Source organism: Rhinolophus sinicus, linkage group LG01 (assembly GCF_036562045.2).
Source record: "Rhinolophus sinicus isolate RSC01 linkage group LG01, ASM3656204v1, whole genome shotgun sequence".
NCBI lineage: Eukaryota > Metazoa > Chordata > Mammalia > Chiroptera > Rhinolophidae > Rhinolophus > Rhinolophus sinicus.
The window spans coordinates 206,711,022-206,732,047 of NC_133751.1; the positions used below are offsets into that span (position 1 = coordinate 206,711,022).

At 45.3% G+C, this 21,026-nt stretch overlaps 1 protein-coding gene across 5 annotated transcripts in view; it reads right to left on the bottom strand.

The window, feature by feature from the left end:
* The window catches only part of COL6A3 (collagen type VI alpha 3 chain), an 80,055-nt gene that overhangs the window by 50,864 nt on the left and 8,165 nt on the right, over window positions 1-21,026 (bottom strand). The window contains exons 2-6 of one of the 5 annotated variants that reach the window (XM_019740939.2): window positions 15,682-15,799; window positions 13,590-14,207; window positions 7,149-7,751; window positions 3,381-3,965; window positions 1,096-1,695 (exon numbers count right to left, since the gene is read on the bottom strand). In XM_019740939.2, coding sequence (XP_019596498.2) covers window positions 1,096-1,695; window positions 3,381-3,965; window positions 7,149-7,751; window positions 13,590-14,207; window positions 15,682-15,769 — 2,494 coding nt within the window. In that variant the 5' untranslated portion in view covers window positions 15,770-15,799. The remainder of the gene's footprint in view (window positions 1-1,095; window positions 1,696-3,380; window positions 3,966-7,148; window positions 7,752-13,589; window positions 14,208-15,681; window positions 15,800-21,026) is intronic. The other 4 variants (XM_074315604.1, XM_074315601.1, XM_074315608.1 and 1 more) reach the window with 4 other exon arrangements.

Here is a 21,026-nt window from a genome sequence, read left to right on the forward strand (position 1 = left end):
TAGAGGGGCCCACCCATCACGCCTCTTCAACAAAGCAAGAGTGAAAAGCCCAGAGGGTTCCATACTTGCACCAGGTGGCAATCACTCTAGGAAAACAGACAGTGTTTTCAAATTATCATAAACTAAACTACTGAACATGTGGTCTTTGTTGTCCTTTTGCTTAAAAATTGACCTGTCTCGAGTGACAAAGGCTAATATGGGTTAATCACCCACAGATAACTGAGTTGACGTATATCTGCTCTAACTGGATTCTCTTTTCATTATGTTTGAGGTGATGGATTAGGCCCCAGAAGAGTACCCATCACCACTTGCAGGTCAGGCTCTCTGTCGGTGCTTTCTAATCTGCTGTAGTTAGACAACAGAAAAAGGATGACAGCCATGGAGGACTACCACGTGTCACGTGAACATGATTTTCAGGTCAAACACTTCTCAGGATTACTTTGCTTAGCTTTCAGTTGTGTCAGTCTTGCCTCCCATCTGTGATGACAGCAAGCTGGTAGATTGAATGCGTGCACATCTAACCACCATATTAATCTGCAGTAATCATTCTAATCCAGACTTCCTCTGGAAATCATTTTACCATCACATAAAGATACAGTCTTTGTTGGGTATGTAACAAATAATTTTGTAGATACAGCAGATTTTGAACATAAAAAATATCATATGATGGAAATAACGGCAATTTTTAAATGATCCTAATACATACTCATGCATGAAAGGGAACCCATCTCCCTCTCACTCTCTCACTTCCACCTGGGGTTGCACACCAGAATCTTCACAGGCATTGGGGCAAAAAAAAAAAAAAAGAGAGAGAGAGAAAAGCATTTTCTGAATAAAGGGAGGGACAGGACGCAAGCAACGTAAGCTGGATTTTCTCCACTTGCTTTCTTTTACAAACACTCTTTAGAGAAGGAATCTGAACTTGCTGGTACAGTGACTCAAACCCCCTTCAAAATACGTCAACCACAGGGAGCCAATCGTCTGTCTATGGTCCACCACGCCCTGGAGCTCAGATCCGGCCACCTGCCGGCCAGCGAGGAGCCAGTGGAAAGAGCCCCGCGCGGGCGCAGGCGCAGGCAGGTGGGGGAGCGTTACCTGGCTGGGCGAGCGGCACTTCCTCCACACCTCCACTAACATATGTGGTTAAGGGCTGAATCAGCTGCTGAGGCAAAGCCGACAGGGAGCTGAAATCATCCATGAGGTACACCAGGCTCGGGTTAAAAGCAATGTGCTCGAGCTCGGCCTTATCCGCCTGGTTGGTGCCTACACAAAAAGTCAGGACGCCCTCGCGGGCCAGGGCGTTGGCCGCCTCCAAATAGGAGTCCTCAGACTGCCCGGCCGTGAGCAGGAGCAGCAGCTGCGGGACGCGGTCACGGGTCCTGCTGCCGCCAGCTTCGGTGAAGTGGTGCGCGTGCACATAGCTTAGGGCAGAGCCAGTGTTCAGGCCTGACCCCCCCTGCAGCCGCAGCTGCCTCAGGTGCGCAAGCACGTCTGACTTGGTGTGGTATGTGTTTAGGGAGAACTCCGTCACCGGAGTGTCACTAAATTGCACTACACCAACACGGATACTGTCACTTCCAACATCAAGGCTGTTAACTACGTTCATTACAAAGTCCCGCACATAAGGGAAATTGGTCTTTCCAACGTTGAACGATCCATCCAAAAGAAAGATGATGTCCCTTTTGTTTACGTGAACTGCAGTGAAGCACAGAAAACAAGGTGAGACATACACACCCGCTGAGGGTGTCGTCATGTGTGCCTGTAACACGTGCACACATGCCAACACGCAGGACACAGAGCAGGACATCAGTGAGCAAAGCGCGTCCATCTCGCAAAATATGGCAGAAGGCTGCATATTTCCCTCCAGTGGTGGCTGGTGCTTGCGAGGCACACCGATAGCTCACACAGACACAGTGCCAAAGCTACAATGTTTGCAACCAGCAAAAATGATAGGAATCCTTGCAGCAGAAGGTCCTTTCCTGGAAATTACTTCTACAAGAGTGCCATGCCCTCTGCCTCGCTTGTGTCTATGACCTCGGTCACAGCCGGCTTTATATGCATGATCCTGTGTCCTCTGGAGTTCACCTCTACACGTTTACAGAGAGAGTTTCACTTACAGACACATTAGAAGTGTTAGTCCAAGTTAACCTGAGAACATGACTTCCTTACGGCTAAAACAAATTAACAAAATTCGGCTGTTCTCATCTTGAGGTATTCCTAGAACCACCCATTTGTCATTCTCTGCTGTCCCCTGTCCTGAGGGGGCAACTCAGCATTGCCCGGCAATGATCCAACAGGGTACCCATGGGAATTGCTCAAGAATGAGATCACGGGATCATGGAAACACAGTACAACACCAAGAGTCGACTTGCTATGGTTGGTTGAGGTCGTGCACATGAAGAATCAAAAGTATCATTCTCAGATTAGAGCATTTTCCTCAACACATTTAGTATGTGCCTTTAGAAACAATTATCCCCCATTTCTTCCCAGGTGCCCACTAAAATGTAAAACCTAACAAGGAATTGTATCCTGTGTTCAATCACATTGAACTTTGGCGATCCAAGTGTGGATTAGAAGCTTTAAGGAAACAAGAGAGGGGGTGGGGGGAAGCATGCGTTCATGCAACATGGGTCATGCACCAAACAGTCTTCCACTGGTAACGTTTGTGAGGCAGAAAAGCCTGCTTCCTTCATATTCATCTTCATTAAGGATAGCAAGCTGTGCCTGTTCAAGTCATAAGCTCATAGACCGTTGCAATATTTTTAAAAATAACTTTCCACTGATAATCACATTACATGCGAGATCTGAAGAACCACTGTTTTTCTCTTCACACCCATCTATTCGCTATGCTTTCCCACTGAAGGACACCCTTAGAGAGGACAGGGGTTAACGTTCTATGCTGGTCAGGCTTGGACCATTTGGAAGGGATGGCCAGCACGGGAGAGGAAGAGCCGGGCTACATCTAGGTGGGGGTGGGAAGGCTGGGCAGCCGTCGTCAGTGGAAACAGAACACAGGGACCTGAAGAGGGGGAAGAACTGCGAAGTGAGTAACCTCCTCAGCCAGAAGCTTCCAAGACAGGTGGCTCCTGGTCCCATAGTTTAACGCATACAGTTCTTAATGTATGACATTTGAAGTCGTACAATTCTTGTATGACCTTAAGACATACAGCTGTACCAAATGGCATTTGAAGTCATACAATTCCCAGCTCGGGCGAAATGGAAAGCTGAAATAAATCCCATTTGTTGCTGTCGCTTCCATCATTTAAGAGCTGTCCCCTCACTGAACACAAAGAAAACTTCCTTTTGTTTCTTTCTTTTTTTTCTCAAAGGCTCTGCCTAGAGACCACCCTACTGCGTGCCTGACGCCCTTCCCACCTTACCTTCAGTGGTTCCAGAGAGGGTCTTGAGAGGCCCCAGCAAGCTGGGCAGCATACCCTGCAAAGGGAGGGCTAGGAACTCGGCTGGGGTGAACACCAGGGACGAGTCAAACGCCATCTCTTCCAGCTCAGCCTGGTCGGCAGCCTTGCTCCCAACGGCAAAGCACACGATGCCACTTTTCTTCAGCTCCTGCGCTGGCTGGCTGATGTCGTCCAGGGACTTACCGCCTGTAATCAGCACCAAGAGCTTGGGAACCCCCTCAGCGGCCCGGTAGCCGGCCGCACTGGTGAACAGGTTGTTCTGAACATAGTCCAAAGCGGAGCCCGTGTACAGGGCTGAGCCCCCCATGGCCTTCATTTTCCGCACGGCGGAAATGACTTCCTTCTTGCTGGGATGGCTGTTGAAATTAAACTCTGGCCTCACAGTGTCTGCATACTGAGCCACTGACACTTGGATAAGATCCGGGCCGATTTCCAGCTTCTGGACGACTTTGATAATGAAGTCACGGATGGCAGAGAAGTTGGGCGTTCCCAGTGCCGATGAGCCATCCACCAGGAAAACTATGTCCCTCTTGTTGACTTCAATGACTGTAGGTAGCAACATGGTGAGGTGAGAATAACAGTCTTACCAGGCACATGCAACTACGACTCTACACAGCTAACTCCTCTCAAAGAATGTTCTCATCTGCTGGGACTAAAGGGAAGTCAGGGGAGCCCCTGGGGAGTTTGTCATAACACACACACGCACGGGATACAGCTGCATCCTTCCCTACGGGACGGCAGGCTGGGCTCCCATTCACCACCACCCACCTCCCGCCTTCAGTACTTTTTACAAAAATTGTTGCACAAAAACAAATTTACTTTTAGTAGCCTGCAGTTTAGCATGCTGTCACTTAAAAAATCAGGAAGCTCTTTTCTGCCATAAATCTATAGCTCGGGTTTCAGAGCCCAGAATGATGCCATCGCTCAGATGATGAAAGAAGCAATCCGTGTCTGCTCAGTGGCCCGCTTGTGTCACAAACTTGACTTCATAAACACCTACTGCCAAGTGCAAAGGCTGAAAGATCATAAACATCCCGATTGCTTCCGTTCTATTCTCCATGCCTTGATTGTTCAGGCAGCAAAAAACATTACTTGGCATCATGAAACGTATAGAGCCCTGTGTTGTGAAGGTTCTAAGCTGTGTGGTAAGACTGTGATAAAGACAAATGAGGAAGCAAAAACACCTCGACAAAATCTCTGCCTGGAGGTGACTGAACTTATCCCCCTGCTGTGTCCACGCCTCGGCAGGCCGCCTGGGTCAGGGGAATGAAACAGGTCAGCCCACAACACCCAATCCAGAAACCTGGCAGGGCTTCCAAGACTCACAAGACCATACATGGGGCAGGAGGGTTTGCAGTTTATTAGGTAATGGTCTGGACGTGAGGGGCCGCCATCCTTCCACATGGTCAGTGGATTATATGCAACACTTTAATTCACTTGATATTTAACTATATTGACGCCGATTGGTCCAAACCTTCCTCTGTAGAAGGAATCACGTAAATGCACACATAGACACAGAGCACCCAGGGACAGGCACGTGGGGATCGTCGCTTTGGCATTAAGCTGTGGTGTAGACAATGCATGTCAAGTTCTCAACTCTTGTGGAGACCTACAGACAGGCCTACATCACCCCACACAGGGATCTCAGCTCCCAGCTCACTGAGGTACTGGAAGCCACTGAGGAGGGGCGCTGGCTCCCACAGCCTCCCTGCGTCGGCCATGTCCACGCCCCCGTCTCTCCACACCGGGACCCTGATGACCTCCACGTGGACACAGCAGTGGGTGCTCTTTGTCTTCATCCTATGCAGCTTATCAGCAGTTCAGGGCCCTGGGGACCTCTCCCCCCATCACTGACTGCCCCTCCCAGCTCCTTTCCAGGCCTTTCCTTTCCTCACCCAGCTGCACAAGCACAGCTCCTGGAGCCCGGTCCCCGGGGCCTGTCTCTCCCATCCACACCCCAGGTCTCCTCTCTCGTCCATGTCACTACCCACTGCTCATGCTCACCTAAACTTGACGTGCCCACAATAAAGCTGCAGACACTCGCTCCCGAAATGAGCTGCCTCTCCAGTCTTCCATGTGCCAAGCGAGCCCCAGCCCCTGCCTCCGACAATTCTGAAGGAGCCAGGCTCCTCCGTGCTGCAAGCCACGCACCTGGAACGCTGCCCCCTCTGCTCTCCGTCTGCTCACCTCCTCTCTGTCCTGCAGCCTCTCAGACTGGCCTTCCCTAGCCACCTGCCACCCCATCAAACATGCTCTGCCCTTGTCCTTTCCATGACAGCCCCTTACCTGTCCTCATATAACTTACCGCCCTCGGGGAATGTTTTGTGTGGCCATTGGTTTACATTTCTGTTACGTGTCTATCTCCCCACTATAGTGTAAGGGGCCAGTGTCCCTGCTGGTCTCGGCCACCAGCACTGTGGACACAGACTGGCACACACCAGAGAGCCAAGAACAGTTTTTCAATATACAGAAACAAACACAAAGATTAAAAATGATGTTTGTAAATGCAGCTCACACACTAGTGAGCTACGGAAAACTGAAATGAGGGACACGTGCTGCCACAAACAGGAAAGAATTTGAATCTTCTCCGGGAACAGAACTAGATCTTCCTCTAGTGTAACTCCTTTGTCATAGATTCAAGAAACTGGAGCCCAGAGAGGTTGTGTGGCCTGCCCAGGGTCACACAGCTGGTTAACACAAGATCCGGGACCAAAGGCCATCTTTTCTGACTACAGCTGTGGCGTTTCATCAGGGTTGACAAAACCCGTGGATATTTTTGGTTTGCAAAAGTGAGCAAGCCCAGAGACACCTGTGTAGGTTGCGTTCCAATCAGATGGATGTCTACAAATACCAGGAGAATCTTCAGAATGGGATCTGGTGTCCACTCTAATTTACCCCGCCCAGCAATATGCCTAACGCCATTGGTAATAAGATCTCTGACGGACAGTTGGGCTCTCCAGTCAATGGAACCTCGTACAACCAGGTCTGCCTGATGTTTAACTGCCACAGCACCAAGCACATCTGTATTCTTGTTTGGATTTTGCAATACACTTCCCAAATCCCACAGTTGCTACATGTATATTTGTTATGTGAATTGATGAGTTTTATGTTTTTAAAATGACTCCAACTGGGTGTTTTTGCAAAAGGCCCTCCTTTGAGTGTATGTCCTCGTGTCTCCACTCAGAACTACCCTAAACTTGACAGGCACAGGGAAAAGCTTCCCTAAATATTGTACCACGCTGAGTGCTTTGCTATGTCTCCCATTCAGAAGTGCATCTCCCAATAGCCAGCACAAAAACAAGGATTTTCGGCAGACAGTGCTCACATATCTATGAGCACACTTCTAACATGCAGACTTTTCAAGGTCAATGGCGTTATCCTGGAGTAATTTTCTCAGAATCGTAACGAACGCTTGAGGTCCATTTTTAGGATAACTGCATCATAAGTCGATGATACAAGGATGTTTGACATCTCAAAGTAACAGGTTCGTTGAATGACAACTTTCTTGACCACTCATGAGCTTTTCCACTCACTCATAGCTCTTTAGAAACCTCAACCGTCACAGACATCACATCCGAGCACTGGCTCACCTCAAAAGGACTTGGCTGTGTGTGGTACTTACAGGTTCTCCTGAGGCGAATCGTTCTGTAAGGTGCCTGCCTGACATCTACAAAAACCAACATACAAAACACCCCACTCCCACACGGAGGGTGAGAAGAGCATACGTACCTTGTGTGACAATGGTTGGCGGTTGCAAGACAATGCGCCTTTGGGCCACACCAACAATGTACGACAGTAATTGCTCCTGGAGATCCCCAAAGCTATGGAATTCCGGGACAGTAAACACCAAGTTCTCATTGGTAGCTATGTACTGAAGCTCTGCCCTGGGGGCGGCCTGGGTTCCAAGGCCGAAAGAAAACACGCTAGCCTGCTTCAGTGCTACCACCCCGTCGTGGATCTCGTCACTAGAAGGCCCGGCACTTACGAGGACCAGCACCTGGGGAATCCCTTCTTCCACTCGGCTGCCTCCTGCCCGGGTGAAGTGATTCTCCACCACGAAGTCAAGGGCAAGGCCGACATTGGCCAACTCCCCACCAATGAACCCAAGGGCTTTGACTGCATCCAGAACCTCAGCCTTGGTGGAGTAGGTATCCAAGGAGAACACGGTTCTGGGCTCATCACTATACTGGACCACCCCCACTCGGATTTGCTGAGTTCCAATTGAGAGTCTCTCAAGGAGATTTACAAGGAAGTCGCGAATGACTGTGAAATTGACACTTCCGGTGTTGTTTGATCCATCAATAAGGAAAATAATGTCAGCAGAGTCTTGTGCTTTAAAAGAAAGAAACGCAAAAAATGTGAAAGCGTTAGAACAAGTGACCACATGCATTGTTCAGTGTTCTGACATGTTTCTTTGGAAACCAATAAGAAACAGGAAATATGGACAAACGCAACACATGTTGATTAAGGAACGTGAAATTCTTTCTTAGTTCTGCATTCTGAATGGATAAGAGGCAACGTCTTAGAAATGATGGTGTAAAATAGGGACATTTAAATCAAATTTTTGTTTGTGCCATTTTTGTAGAGCTCTGAGTCACTATTCTGGGTACATACTCTAGATATTTCTAATAAATTTGGAGGGAAATGTAGTTGCATGGAATTATGCATTACCACACCTATAGAAGAAAATAAAGGACTACATTAACAAAGGTCCAAAGACAATTTCTAATTTTTAACCATCTCTCTTATTATCCTCACGGAATTGTAAGAATTTTCCTTGTCCAAATCCACAGCTACAAAGCAGAATCTCAGATTCAGGGTTTGGTGACTCATCCCCAATATGTTAAACACTTGGTTCCTTGATCAACTATTGTGTCTTCTTTTTTTCTTTAAAAACCAAAATGGCCACATACATGCAACTTTGTGAATTTGAAAGGAAGAATTCAAACTACACTTAAAATTTCGATTTTATAAATACTCTGATAAATTTTTGGTTTGATTTTCTTTTTCTCACATGATGTTAAGTTGCGTGACACTCGAATGAAGGTCTGGGATTAGGCTAGATGTTTTGTTAATGTCTTTTTGCTGTTGCCTCTGTATTCAATCACGTAATGCAGAACAATGTTAAACAGAGTGATATGAAACCAGTCATGACATAATTATCCAACTTTGTTTTTATGACATCCTAAACTGATTCCCTAGCGGGACCATGAGCCTCTAAGAAACCCTTAATCAGAATTAGCTTCCGGGTTATGCAAATGAGCATAAAAAAGGCTGACCAAGACCTCTTTTCTCCCCACAATGGTAAACATGAAACTTCCATTCCGTTACTGAGAATTGGGGTTTCACAGAAGCACTGAGCGAGGAATGGCAATCAAAAAAATCTATAAACCGGGGTAGGATATTTCAAAGGCTCAGCTAGAACATTTAAGTCAGACTGAGTTAAACTACCGAAAAAGCAAACATATTCTGGTAAATGTTATTTTAATAACTTAAGTGTGTGTTAGAACAGGAAGAGATTTAATGGGATCATATACAATATTTATATTCTGAGATTTGGGGAAGCTATATTTGGGGTATAATTATTATACGTAAGGCTATTCATTCTGAGTTTCTTCATGACAGTGAACATTTTATATTTAAAATTATTTTTTCTTTGTGCCAGCAAAATTGCTTTGATGTTCACTATGGAAACAGGATACAAATTTTGTCTCAAACAGTTGAAGAATTTTGCTACAGTGAAATTATGTTCTCACCCTACAATCCCTCTCATTGTGTAAGCTGAGCCAGAAATTGCTAGAATCAGAACTGCTCTTTCTTTCTTTACATATATCCCTGGCATCCTGGCACAGGAAAAGATATTAACTTGGAAATATAAGGTCTAGTGAGGATAATTTTCCACTAGAGTAATTAAGACCTTGTGTTTTTAATAATTGTCACAGAAAAGAATTAAATAAGGCTGGGCCTTTGCTAAGAATTCCAAAGCATTTGCCACTCTTTAGCCAAAACATTAGATTCCTGAGGGATGTGTGGGCGGGTGTGGTACCCGCAGTGTGAGCTATGTAGCAGGCCATATAAATGCTCACGTCTTCACGTGACTAAGGGCTCTGCAAATCACACCACAGAATCCCTCAACATGGCCCAGGCCTACACCAATGACCCCGAGGGATAAAGGAAGATTTGCCACACACTCTACAGAGCCAGACAACTCATAGAAAGATTAACGATGATCCCAGGGTCCATAATAGAAAATATCACCGGATGACACGTTCCCTTTTAATTACATACTTCTTGATTGCAATTTACAAGAGTCTAAATAAGACAAATGAACCCTGAGGGAAAACCCTTGAACGCTTCCCTTCTAAAAGGCTGAAGAGCTGCAGGTCATAGAAAAATGTTGGATAATTCGTCATCACTGAAAAAAACAACCTTGTCCTCTTAGGCACACAATGATGGGACACACAAGGGCATGCTGTGTTATCCAAGAGAGCCGAAGCCTCAAGAAGATGCAAGAGCCACAGGCTGCTGTGTACAGCAGGGCACACCAATCACCAATAAGAACTCTAAGTGTGATCTGGTCTATGGAAAATGAACACCGTGAACTGGTCCTTAGCTCATGGGGCATTTTTTTTTTTTAAACATAAATTAAGAAGATCACATTTGTATTTCTTATGCAAGTACAAAATTATTGATGGGTTTCATGCATTCTTGAAACCTTCATGTTTTGCAGAGAGAAGAAAACCCCTCCTGGAATCCTCACTGGTTATAGCACATCTTCAGTTTCCATTTTAGGTCAAAGCTTTTGTGTCTAATATCCATTTATAAAAGGGACTTTAAAAACCAGGATTTTTGGAGACTGATTGCAGCATTTATTTAGAGCAGTGGCAATCATGAACATTGCATACATAAATGTATTTACGGGGGAAGGTACCTGGTGGGCAGGTGATGGGAACGAGGTGCCCTGACTCGTTAGCAGTCTCTGTAATGCCTTCCTGACTCCCTTTCCCCAGGACGAGAAGCAGAGAGTTATTAATGTGATTTTATTTTGTCTGTGGAACATGCAATGGGACATGATACTGGAGGAATTGCGGAGTGAAGTTAATTAGAAAAGACGACATAAATGGGTTAATGGTCCGCCCTGGTGCCGCTAGTGGCTTGGACACTAGAAGACAGAGATGCTTTCCTGGTGTAAAAACAAAGGTTTTATCATCTGTATGGAAACATATTGTGTTGAGAGGCTCAATCAGAATTCGTATGGCAATCTAAGAGTCTGCTCACTGACACAATGGCAGACCCATCCACGCTTTGTCCTGAGTTGGGCAGCCCGTCAATAAGAAAAGACGTCCCATTTCTCTACGGATCCCCCCCTCACTGCTTTTGACATGGAGTAGTTCCTATCAATGTATTCAGAAATAGAGTGATCAGTGAATTACTGATCCTGAGACTATCGTAGCAAATGGAATGGGTCCTCATAGATACCCCCTTGTCATTTCCTTGTAACCTGGAGTGTTTGGGTTGGGGCTCTCGAGGGTCCCACCTGTGTTTCCTGAAATCTGGCAGGATCAACACTGGTGCCATCATACAGAGGTGAAGCATGTAATTTGAAGGAGGGGACACGTTTTAGTGTTAAATATAAATGACCCAGACTGTCACTCACCCCTCCCTATTGGAAGCAGACCCACTGGTGGGGGCATTCGCTCTCCCACCCCGTCAAAGCTGAAACCGTGCGTAACCATCGGGGAAACCATTTTATGAACAACCAAATGAAACACCTTGAGGTTGGTCAGTTCTGAAACCCTTCTCTTAACTAAGCTCTCTGCCTGCCCGAAACAGCGGCTTCCTTGCTCCTGACGTCTGGTCAGCTCACTCATCCCTTGTTTTCGGAATCTCTGTGATGAAGGCCTGATGTCTAGGACTGTTTCCCTACAATTCCTCCCTTACCCTGATCCCCATCCCCAAAGCTCTGCCTTTCTCTACACTCCTCTGCCCCTCTGGCCTCCCTAGGCCCCGCCCATACGGCCTTTCGATTGGTTGATTTTATGCCTCAAATCTTCAGCCCTTCCTTCTTCCTGCTCCATCCAATGTCTTGAATTAACCAGAGACCGACTTTGCAACCTGTCACCTCGCCTCCACCCCGCTGTCTCTGCGACCCTCTTGGCGGGAACCACTTTAAAAAGCCCGGGACAAAAGCAGTCCATAAGTCTTGCCCCAGAGATCTTCCTGCTCCATCCACTGCATGCCTCCTTAGGCCCATTTGCCCAGTCACTCCCTTCTTTTTCATTCACAGAGTTATCCGCATCCTTGTTGCAGCTAAGTACCCTGGAGGGATTTTCCAGGCTTCCTAAATGATTTCAGTTACGCCGGCTCAGCCTGCGTCCACACTGCACACCCTGTGGTGACTTTATGTCTAGACTGATGAGGTCCCTGAGCACCAGCCTCTCGGGTCTCCTGCTTCCTCATGCCTGTGGTCCTCCGATGACTGCACCCTAAGCCCGTGAGGGCCATTGTGCGTTCACTTGAAACTCTTCCACCCCCACCATCTGCCCCCCACGCATGCTGGCAGTGTCCCCGTGTTGAGCCCGCAGCTGCCTCTGGGGCTGTCCCCTCAGTCTGGCCTCTCGTCACCTGGCTTTCCGACATCTCCCAGCCCATTCCGGCTTTCATCCGCTTCCCGGCCCAGCCAGGACCCCAGGGTCGGCTAGGTCAGGAATCTACTTGCTACCACTCTGGATTTCCTTGCCAAGATCTTGCCTGTCTATCATTCTCTTTTTGCAAACTCTAAACCTGGGAACTCCTTTTCTTCTAAGAGGGCCTGAGACCTCAGCAGAAAGTCAGGGTGGCCCACTAACCGGAAGACCCAGGATCTCTGCTGACAACCGGCCATCTCTGAGACTCAGCGGTGGCGTCCTGGACATTTTGTGCCCCCCCCCCATCACAGCCTCCAAGCTCCCAAGCGCCACTGCCCCTCTCTCTCTCCGTCATCTTCTCTTACTGAGATGATTGACGCCAACTCAACTGGAACTCGCTCAGCTTCCCCCATCCACCTCAAAATCCTAAAAACACAGCCCCTTTCTCTTTCCTTCCCTCCATCTCAGAGGATGTGCCTTTCTCTTTTCCGGAGCTCGCCTCGCCCGTGAGGCCCTTTGCTTCCACCTTAACCCCCTACCCACTCTCCTAGAATTCTCTGTTATCAATTGTCAACCGGCTACATGGACTAGTTTCCAGACAAAGTCAGTCCTTCGAACCTGCCCGGCCACGATGAGTGAGCCTAGTCCTGGCATCAGTCAAAAGTGCTGCGGCACAGAATATTTGGCATTTTACTTGCCAAAGTCTTTCCTTGTCAGTCTTTTAGGCACTCAGCACTAGAGAGAGAGAGAGAGCTAATGGGTTTGACTGTTTAAATGACTTGCCAGTCAATCACTTCTGCACTTACCGCTGTGCAATAACACATCAGCGCCATGTCCGTGCACTGTCAGTTCTCGCAGAGTGGCAGTGACAAAGGCCATTCGAACAGAAGAGTGTCTGTGGGCACAGCCATGGTTGCAGCATAGAGATGAGGGAAGACCAGACCCAGAACCCACACGTAAGGGCCTCCAGCTCTGGCTCTTTCTAACTCCATGTCACTTACCCTCCAGGACTCAACTTCTCCTAAATCGATCTGGACTGGATCGTATCTAAGGTTTCTTACGAGTCTAATTCCATCAATTCTCTGAAATAAATTCCACAGAACAGAAGAGAAGAGCTCTCTACGTTACTCCACTAGACACAGAGTGGATGCTGCTTTCTCCCTCCACGCGTGCCCTTTCAGACGTGGAGCTTTCTTTAAAGGACACAGGCCTTGTGTTCCCATGACAAATGGAGGGGTTTCTGTTAGAAGCCTGTTTCGCCTCACTGAGGCTTTCTTTTCTATGGATCATAATGTCTGCCAGGTGTGGTTTTTCGAGTTAAAATTTGTTTCAAAAACCATCCTCTTGGGTGTAGGTGAATGCTCTATTTTAGAAGGAGACTACAGAGAGTATCCAAACCTTTGTTTTTAAACCTGTGAACGGTCATCTCTTCCCTAATCCACCCACCATCCTTTAGCCATAATGTTGCTTTAATGCCAGCAGTTGCCAAGCTTATCTCCAAAGAACAGCAAGGCGGGCAGCAGCGTGACAGCGTTGCCATTACCTGTGATGTCTTTAAGGGTCTCTGTCTCTCCAGCCCTTTCTAGAGCCACGGATGAGTGCACATAGGACACTAAGTTTCCTACTATGTCAGGAAGTGAGGTAACATTCTCTAGGTTGAAAACATGCATATCGAACGGTTCACTTGCTATTTCTTTTAACGCTCCTTCATCTGCATCCTCAACTCCAATTGCAAAGACGTTAACATCAGCAGACTTAAGTTCCGCTGAGGGCAGAGCAAGGCCGTCGTCCGAGTGTCCATCAGTTAACACTACAATAACCTGAGGGACTCCGTCACTGGCCCGGCTTCCAGCAGCCTTAGTGAGGTGGTTTTGCATTACGTATTCTAATCCTTTTCCAGTCTGATTGCTTTCCCCAATATAAGACATGTTGGAAATATGGGAGAGGACTTCTTGTTTAGTACGATACGTATTTAACAGGAACTCGGTATGTGGGTTGCTGTTGAACTGGACCAGAGCAAAACGGAAATCATTTTCTCCCACAGCTAAAGATTCTATAACATCATATAGAAACTCTCGAACAAGTTGGAAATGTTCCTTCCCAATGCTCCAAGAGGAATCCACTAGAAATATTATATCGGCAGCGGCACCATTTTTGACATCTTTAAAAAAAGACATTGGTTTAGATTTTTCTCCTGTTCAAGCAAAGCCTTCCTAAACTAATTCAGTTTGTGCTATGCTGTTACTAAATAATTCACACCTCACTTGCAATACAGGCAGGTAGGCTGACTTACCTGAGAAGCAGGGACCTGGACATATGGATTCAACAGCCGCTGGCACCCAGTCCTGGCCCACGCTCTGTATGCAATGAGTGAGCACACACCACCCCTGGGCGCGCCCCAGAACAGGAAGCAATGCTCTCGGGCTGTCTGTTAACTTAAGCATGATTCTTTGTGGCACTGTGAGCCCCAAAACCCACCTGCTCAGACCGGAAGGACAGCCTATCACAGGTGACCAACCATCATTGCATAAACTCATTCTTCAGTTTGGGGCCTGAAACTGGGCCTTGAAGAGAATCAATAGTGAAAACTACTACTTTTTACATTACCTAACCTCCAATGCTTTGGGGAATGTCAAGAAAAATAAATGCAATAAATAAGTCTTCCTTCAGTGAAGAAGACTTGTCTAACTGTAGAGAACGGCAAGTCTCATTTTTCTCAGACTTTTCAGCATAAAGAAAGGTCCCGTAATGAGTTCCTACACACTTTTCAGGGCCAGAAAAGCCTTCCTCACTGTTGCGCTTAGGTTATGTCTTTCAAAGATGAATCCCGTTCTCCCTCAGAAGTGGGAGCAGGAGACTTAGGGTGCCGGGCGGTTGGGATGGGCCCGGCTGGCTCCTGGGCTCTACTTACCTCGGGCTGACCCCGTGCCCCAACCAATGCGCCCCTTCCATTGAGGTGGCACTCGCCTCCCCACCATCTAAGAATTAGCAGGTCTGACGGGAGGATCCCTAGCAGAGGCCCAGCTCATCCAGCACCGGAGAGGAAGACCCCAATCAATCCTTTTGAGCTCATAATGCGGGAAGCATTTCTCAGTTTTCTAAAACTCTGCAAACCAATTCTTAACAAGGTTATCTAGGATTGATTTTTTTAAAACAGTTTCGGGAAACTGGTTTTGAAAAGATCGGATGACTCTTGATGGGAAATGTTTCTGTGTCCAGAATTATAGAGAGAGGGTGCTCTTTGCACTTGGTTTCAAGAAAAAATCATGTTTACTCTCAATAGTTGTCTTCCCCGGTTTGATGGGCTCAGAGACCAGCCAGGGCCAGAAATGTGGAAAAGCTGTCCAGATGGTAAAGTCTTTGTGACACAAACTTTCTGTTCACACCCAATGTAAAAACAAACGACTTGCAAACCAACTCCAAAATATCAAACCCAAGTTCTCGTAAAACTAAGCCATCCCCACTGGATAAAGAGTATCTGAGAACGTCTGTAAATTAGACGAACATTCCATAATGAACAGCTTAGCTACCCCCTAAAAGCTTCTCTAAGCTCTACATCAGCTCATGACCTCATGACCTCAAATCAGAAAACATGATTTATTTTAATAACGTTCAGAGACATTTCTGGATCTTACCTGCTTGTTGCTGGGCACGAGTTAACGAAAAGCCTGAGAGAAAGAGGCCAAAGATGGCCACTAAGGGCAAATGTCGGTGTTTCCTCATTTTGAATTTGTCTGAGCACCAAATGTGAACCTAAAGGAGAAAACAGAACAGAGGACAATGACCAGTGTTTGACTCTCAGATTGCTAACGAGTGCATTAAGGATTTATCCCGTTTATGAAAAATAGCTTTGACTGAACACATAAATGAGAATCTTTGAATCTCACGATTGTATTATTTTGACCATAGCCAAAAACTGTGCAATGAAACCTTTTTCCTCTCAAATTGGGGCAGGCAGCAACGGCGTATCACTAAACAAACGGCAAAACAGAAACAAGCAGGAGTAAAGGCAGGTTCGGGCACAAAAGCGGCAGGTGTGTGACACCCAGCTTAACTTTGTAAATCACGTGTAAAGGGATCCCACAGGAAAGCCTCAGTTCATGGAGAACGGACTTTGCCCAAATCACAGCACGTGCAAACACAACCACAGCAGCTGGGACCATTTTGAATGGTCCTCTTACTCCCCATTCGCATTTAGCACTTTTCCCCCAACAAAAACCACCTTGTGTCCACCTCCAGTCTCAGAATGGAACAAGCTCAGAGCTATCGAATTAGCAACACTGTGAAACCCGACCTGCGGACTGACTGCTGCATTGCATGGTTCCCATACCCACCCACCAGCTGGTGGCTGCAAACATGACTTCTGGCCAGCTGAGCTCATGGTCAGATGGCCTCAGTGGCCAGTGTCACCGAACCTTTTCCCTGCAAGCAAACAACACCCACTTCCCACGCCAAACCTTGAGGTCCCCCCTTCACCTTCCAAGCCCCAATCCAATGACATCAGCTTGAAAGCCTGGGCTTTTCCTTACAACCCTCCAGAGAGCTGGCCAGGTCTTCTCTGTCCAGGCTTATGTCCCCTTGCCAGGACAGCACCTCTTTTCTCTTCCCCTTGGTCCAAGGCTCTGATTGCCCCCAACTTTTTCTTGGGTCATGGCTATGTAACCCTTGCAATCCCATAAGACCCCATGCGTGATTTAATGCTGTCTTGAAATTCCTAATAACTTTTGGACAAGGGCCCCTCATGTTCACTTCGCACTGGGCCCACAAATGATGGAGCTGATCCTGGGTGCAGCTGTGCATGTATATCAAGACTGTCCTTACTCTTACTCAGACCAGGAGAGTTTTTCTGGTCAGGGGCTCGGGTAACAACATTGGAGAGAAAGGGCGCTGGCAACATGAATAGGATATGACGTTATCAAACTACTGTTTTTGACGTCATGTTATCAAAAGTTACTAAGCACCTACTATGTGCCAAGCACTGCTTTTCACCATTTATCTCATTTATTTTCACTCTTTCTTTCTAGGTAGATGTTCATCCTCATGCCTGTAAAGAAGGAATTGGGGCTCAGAGAGTAACTGGCCCAAGTCACACAACTATTAAGGGACACCTTGATATTCAAATGGCACCCACCACTCTCAAGGTCAATAAGAAGAAAAGCATTTATTATACTCTACAACAACTTGTCAATCAAGTTCAACAGCTTGAATTTGGAGCTTTTTAGAAATCAAATGAGGAGACAGTGACAGTGCCTGGGTGACTATCAAGGTACTTGGAGTCGGATAAACCTGGATCTTAGTTCCACCACATCCCACCTTGGGCAGGTCATTGGACTGCCCTAAGCCCCAGTTTCCTCTTCTACAACGTGGGAGAAATACTAATAACACCTCTCTTGCCAGCTTCCTTGGGACTGTGTAACAGCTGCTTGCTAAATGCCTGACACAGACTGGATAGTAGGTGAATTCTAACTACCACTCTCTTCCAAGGTAAGTTTTGCCAGCATTTCACAAAGTGTATTTCATGGAACGTTCATTCTATGAAATGTTCTAGAAAAAAAAGGAGGGGTTCCATGAGCAACAGAGTTTGGGAAGCACTAAATAGCCAGCCACCTTCTGGAATAGTTACAATATACACTAACAACAAAAGAGTATCTTTTGTTGTTAACAGCTCTGAGAAGGAAAGAAACCTGTTCCACCTTATTTAACCCAGAACTTCCTTAACATGTTTCATAAAATCTTTCTTCAATAATAGCGGTCCACATCCAATGAAACAAGGGGCACACATTAGGAGCAGGGGGTACTCATCCCCAGGTCTGGTCTCGCTAAGTCCTTGCTGCTCTAAAGCACTAAGCTAGAGGCATCCCCACCTGCCCAGATCTCCTGACCCAGGTCAGGGGTTTGCAGATGTCTGCTCCCTGGGACTCCATTAACTGCAAGAGAGGATCCATGTCCCTTGATGGAAGAGCTCGCCGCCTCCTAGTGACCAAGTGAGAGGATGGAATGTGTAGATGACCAAAGGATCTCCAAAGAAGCTCTGCGGAGGGGCAGGACCAATCTCATCCTCAGCATGAACTGCCAGGGTGCTAGTTCATATTATTGGTTATTTTTTCTTGTACTTAGTTTCAGAAAGTACTGTTTGATATTGGAAATTATATGGTACAGACTACAGTTAAGTGGCAAATCCCACTTGATTTAAGAAACTTAAATATTTAATCTAGAGAGATTGGGTTACCATCAAAATTTATATTTCATTGTTAGGGTTTGAAGGTTAAAAAGAAGGTCTTGTGAATTACAACACAAAAAGGCATTCGGCTTCAGTGTGAATGAAAATCAAAAACACCTCTCTTGATTTTCAAGTATATGTCAGATCTTCAAATGTAGTTTTTTTCATTTTATAATCCTAAAAGTCCAAATGCTTCTAAATTGCTTTTATATCCCCTGTGTTAGGAATGGCTTGACTCTTCCCTGAGAGAGGCAAGGGGAGACAAGAGCAAATCAGGAATGCAAAATGGCTTGTGAAATATCATTACTGCTGAGAAGCTGAGACACTTGCAAGACTCCATGAAACCCAGAAGAAGTGAGGACAGAAATGTACCAACAAATTGGATAACCTAGAAAAAGTGGATAAATTTCTAGAAACATATAACCTATCAAGACTGAATCATACAGAAATAAAAAATCTGAATAAACCCAGAACTAGTTAGGAGATTATTTCAATAATCAAAAATCTCCTAACAAAGAAAAGTCTAGGACCAGATGGCTCCACTGGAGAATTTTGCAAACATTTAAAAAAGAATTAGCACCAACCCTTCTCAAACTTTTCCAAAGAACTGAAGAGGAGAGAACACTTCAAAAATCAATCTATAAGGCCAGCATTACCCCAATACCAAAATCAAAACAAGATACTACAAGAAATGTAAGCTAAAGACCAATATCCCTGATGAATATTGATGCAAAAATTCTCCACAAAACACTAGCAAATCAAATTCAACAACACATAGAAAGGATTATACATGACCAAGCAGCAGTCATTCCTGGAAAGCAATGATGGTTCAACATACAAAATTCAATCAATGTAATATATCACAATAATAGAACGAAGGAAAAAAAAAAAGATCTTCTCAACTGATGCAGAAATAGCACATTGCAAAATTCAACACCCTTTCATGATAAAAACACTTAACAAACTAGCAATAGAAGGAAATTACCTTAACATAATAAAAGCCTTATATGGAAAGCCCACAGCTAACATCATACTCAATGGTGAAAAAAATGAAAGCTTTCCTTCTAAGATCAGGAATAAAGCAAGTATGCCCTCTCTCACCACATCTATTCAACACAGTATTGAATTATGCAAGAAATGTAAATGGCATCCAAATGAGGAAGGGAGAAGTTAAAATTGTCTCTGTTTAAAGACGACATGATCTTATATGTAGAAAACTCTAAAGATGAAAGAGAGAGAACAAGAGAGAGAGAGAGAGAGAGAGAGAGAGAGAATAACTGTTAGAACTAATAAACAAATTTAGCAAAGTTTCGGGGTATAAAATCAACATACAAAAATCAGTTGCAATTCTATACTAACTGAACAATCTGAAAAGAAAATCAAGAAAACAGTCTCATTTACAATAGCATTAAAAAAACAACAAAATACTTAGGAATAAACTTAACCAAGGAGGTGACTTGTACACTGAAAACTACTAAACTGAAAGAAACTAAAAGACACAAATAAATGGAAAGAAATCCTGTGTACATGAATTGGGAGACTTAATATTGGTTAAATGTCCACACTACCCAAAGTAATCTACAGATTCAATGCAATCCCTATCAAAATCCCAATGGCATGTTTTTGTAGAAATTTTTGAAGACAAAATTTTGAGAAAGAAGAGCACGGGCAACAAAAGCAAGAATAGACAAATGGGACTGCATCAAACTTAAAAACTTCTGTGCAGCGGAAGGAAACAATACAGTGAAACCCACTGCTTGGCTGGCTGGTGTGCTTTCTCCGTTGAGGATGACCTGCCATGCCACAGCCCCAGCACTGCCCCATTCATTCTCTAGAAATCCCTCAAGCCCACGCTCTACAATGAGAATCTTCCAGACCTTTCCATCCACCCATACCTTCCTTCCCCACACCCTGTTAGACCTATTCCTACATTTTTCTTTATAAAAAATAAAAGCAATTGCAGTGTCTGTGATTTGTGTGTGTGTTCTCAACTAATTGCGGGTATACACTTTAGAACAAGGTAAAACTAAATCGTACACATGCTAGTCTTAGTTATTTCTATTAAAAGTAAACATTGGAATTTTTATTAGTGATAATCATTCTACTAGAAGCCATTTTATGGGGAAATTACCTGTCCACATTATTTAAATTTTATTGGGTCCTTTCCAGAAATATAACCTATCCTTTCCAAAACAACCTGTAACGTTATAATTGGGCAAGAACATTTTTAATATGGAATCCATGGTTTTAAAGGATCTGACAACTTTTCACAAATGTGTGCAAATTGTGTACGTGGGGTTTCCTGGGGATAGGATCCATGTCTGAATGTGACTCGAAAAGCATCTGTTCTAACTCCCCACTGAAGTTCAACTACCACTGCTTCAATGAAAAGATTTAATGGAAGTCTTCCGGGGGGGTCCAGTTCAATTGTTTTAAATATGCAGGACGTTAGGCAGTACTCCACGATAATGCTCTCATCTTTCACAGCGCTTAATAAAGTCTAAATTGTATTAGGCTGAAATCTGTCAAGTCTCTCTGAGACATTACTTACTTCAACTATTTTTTCAGGAAAATGAATTTTAAATTAGTTGAAAATCATATGTAAATATTTTTATTTCCAAGATATTAATCTTTAAAAGAGTAACCCCCTAAATGAAGTGCTTCCCATTGGGACACAAAGTAATGAAATAAATATACAGTGCACAGGAATTGTCTTTTCCAAAATCTATACAGATACTGAGGAGAGGGGAAGGAGGGGAG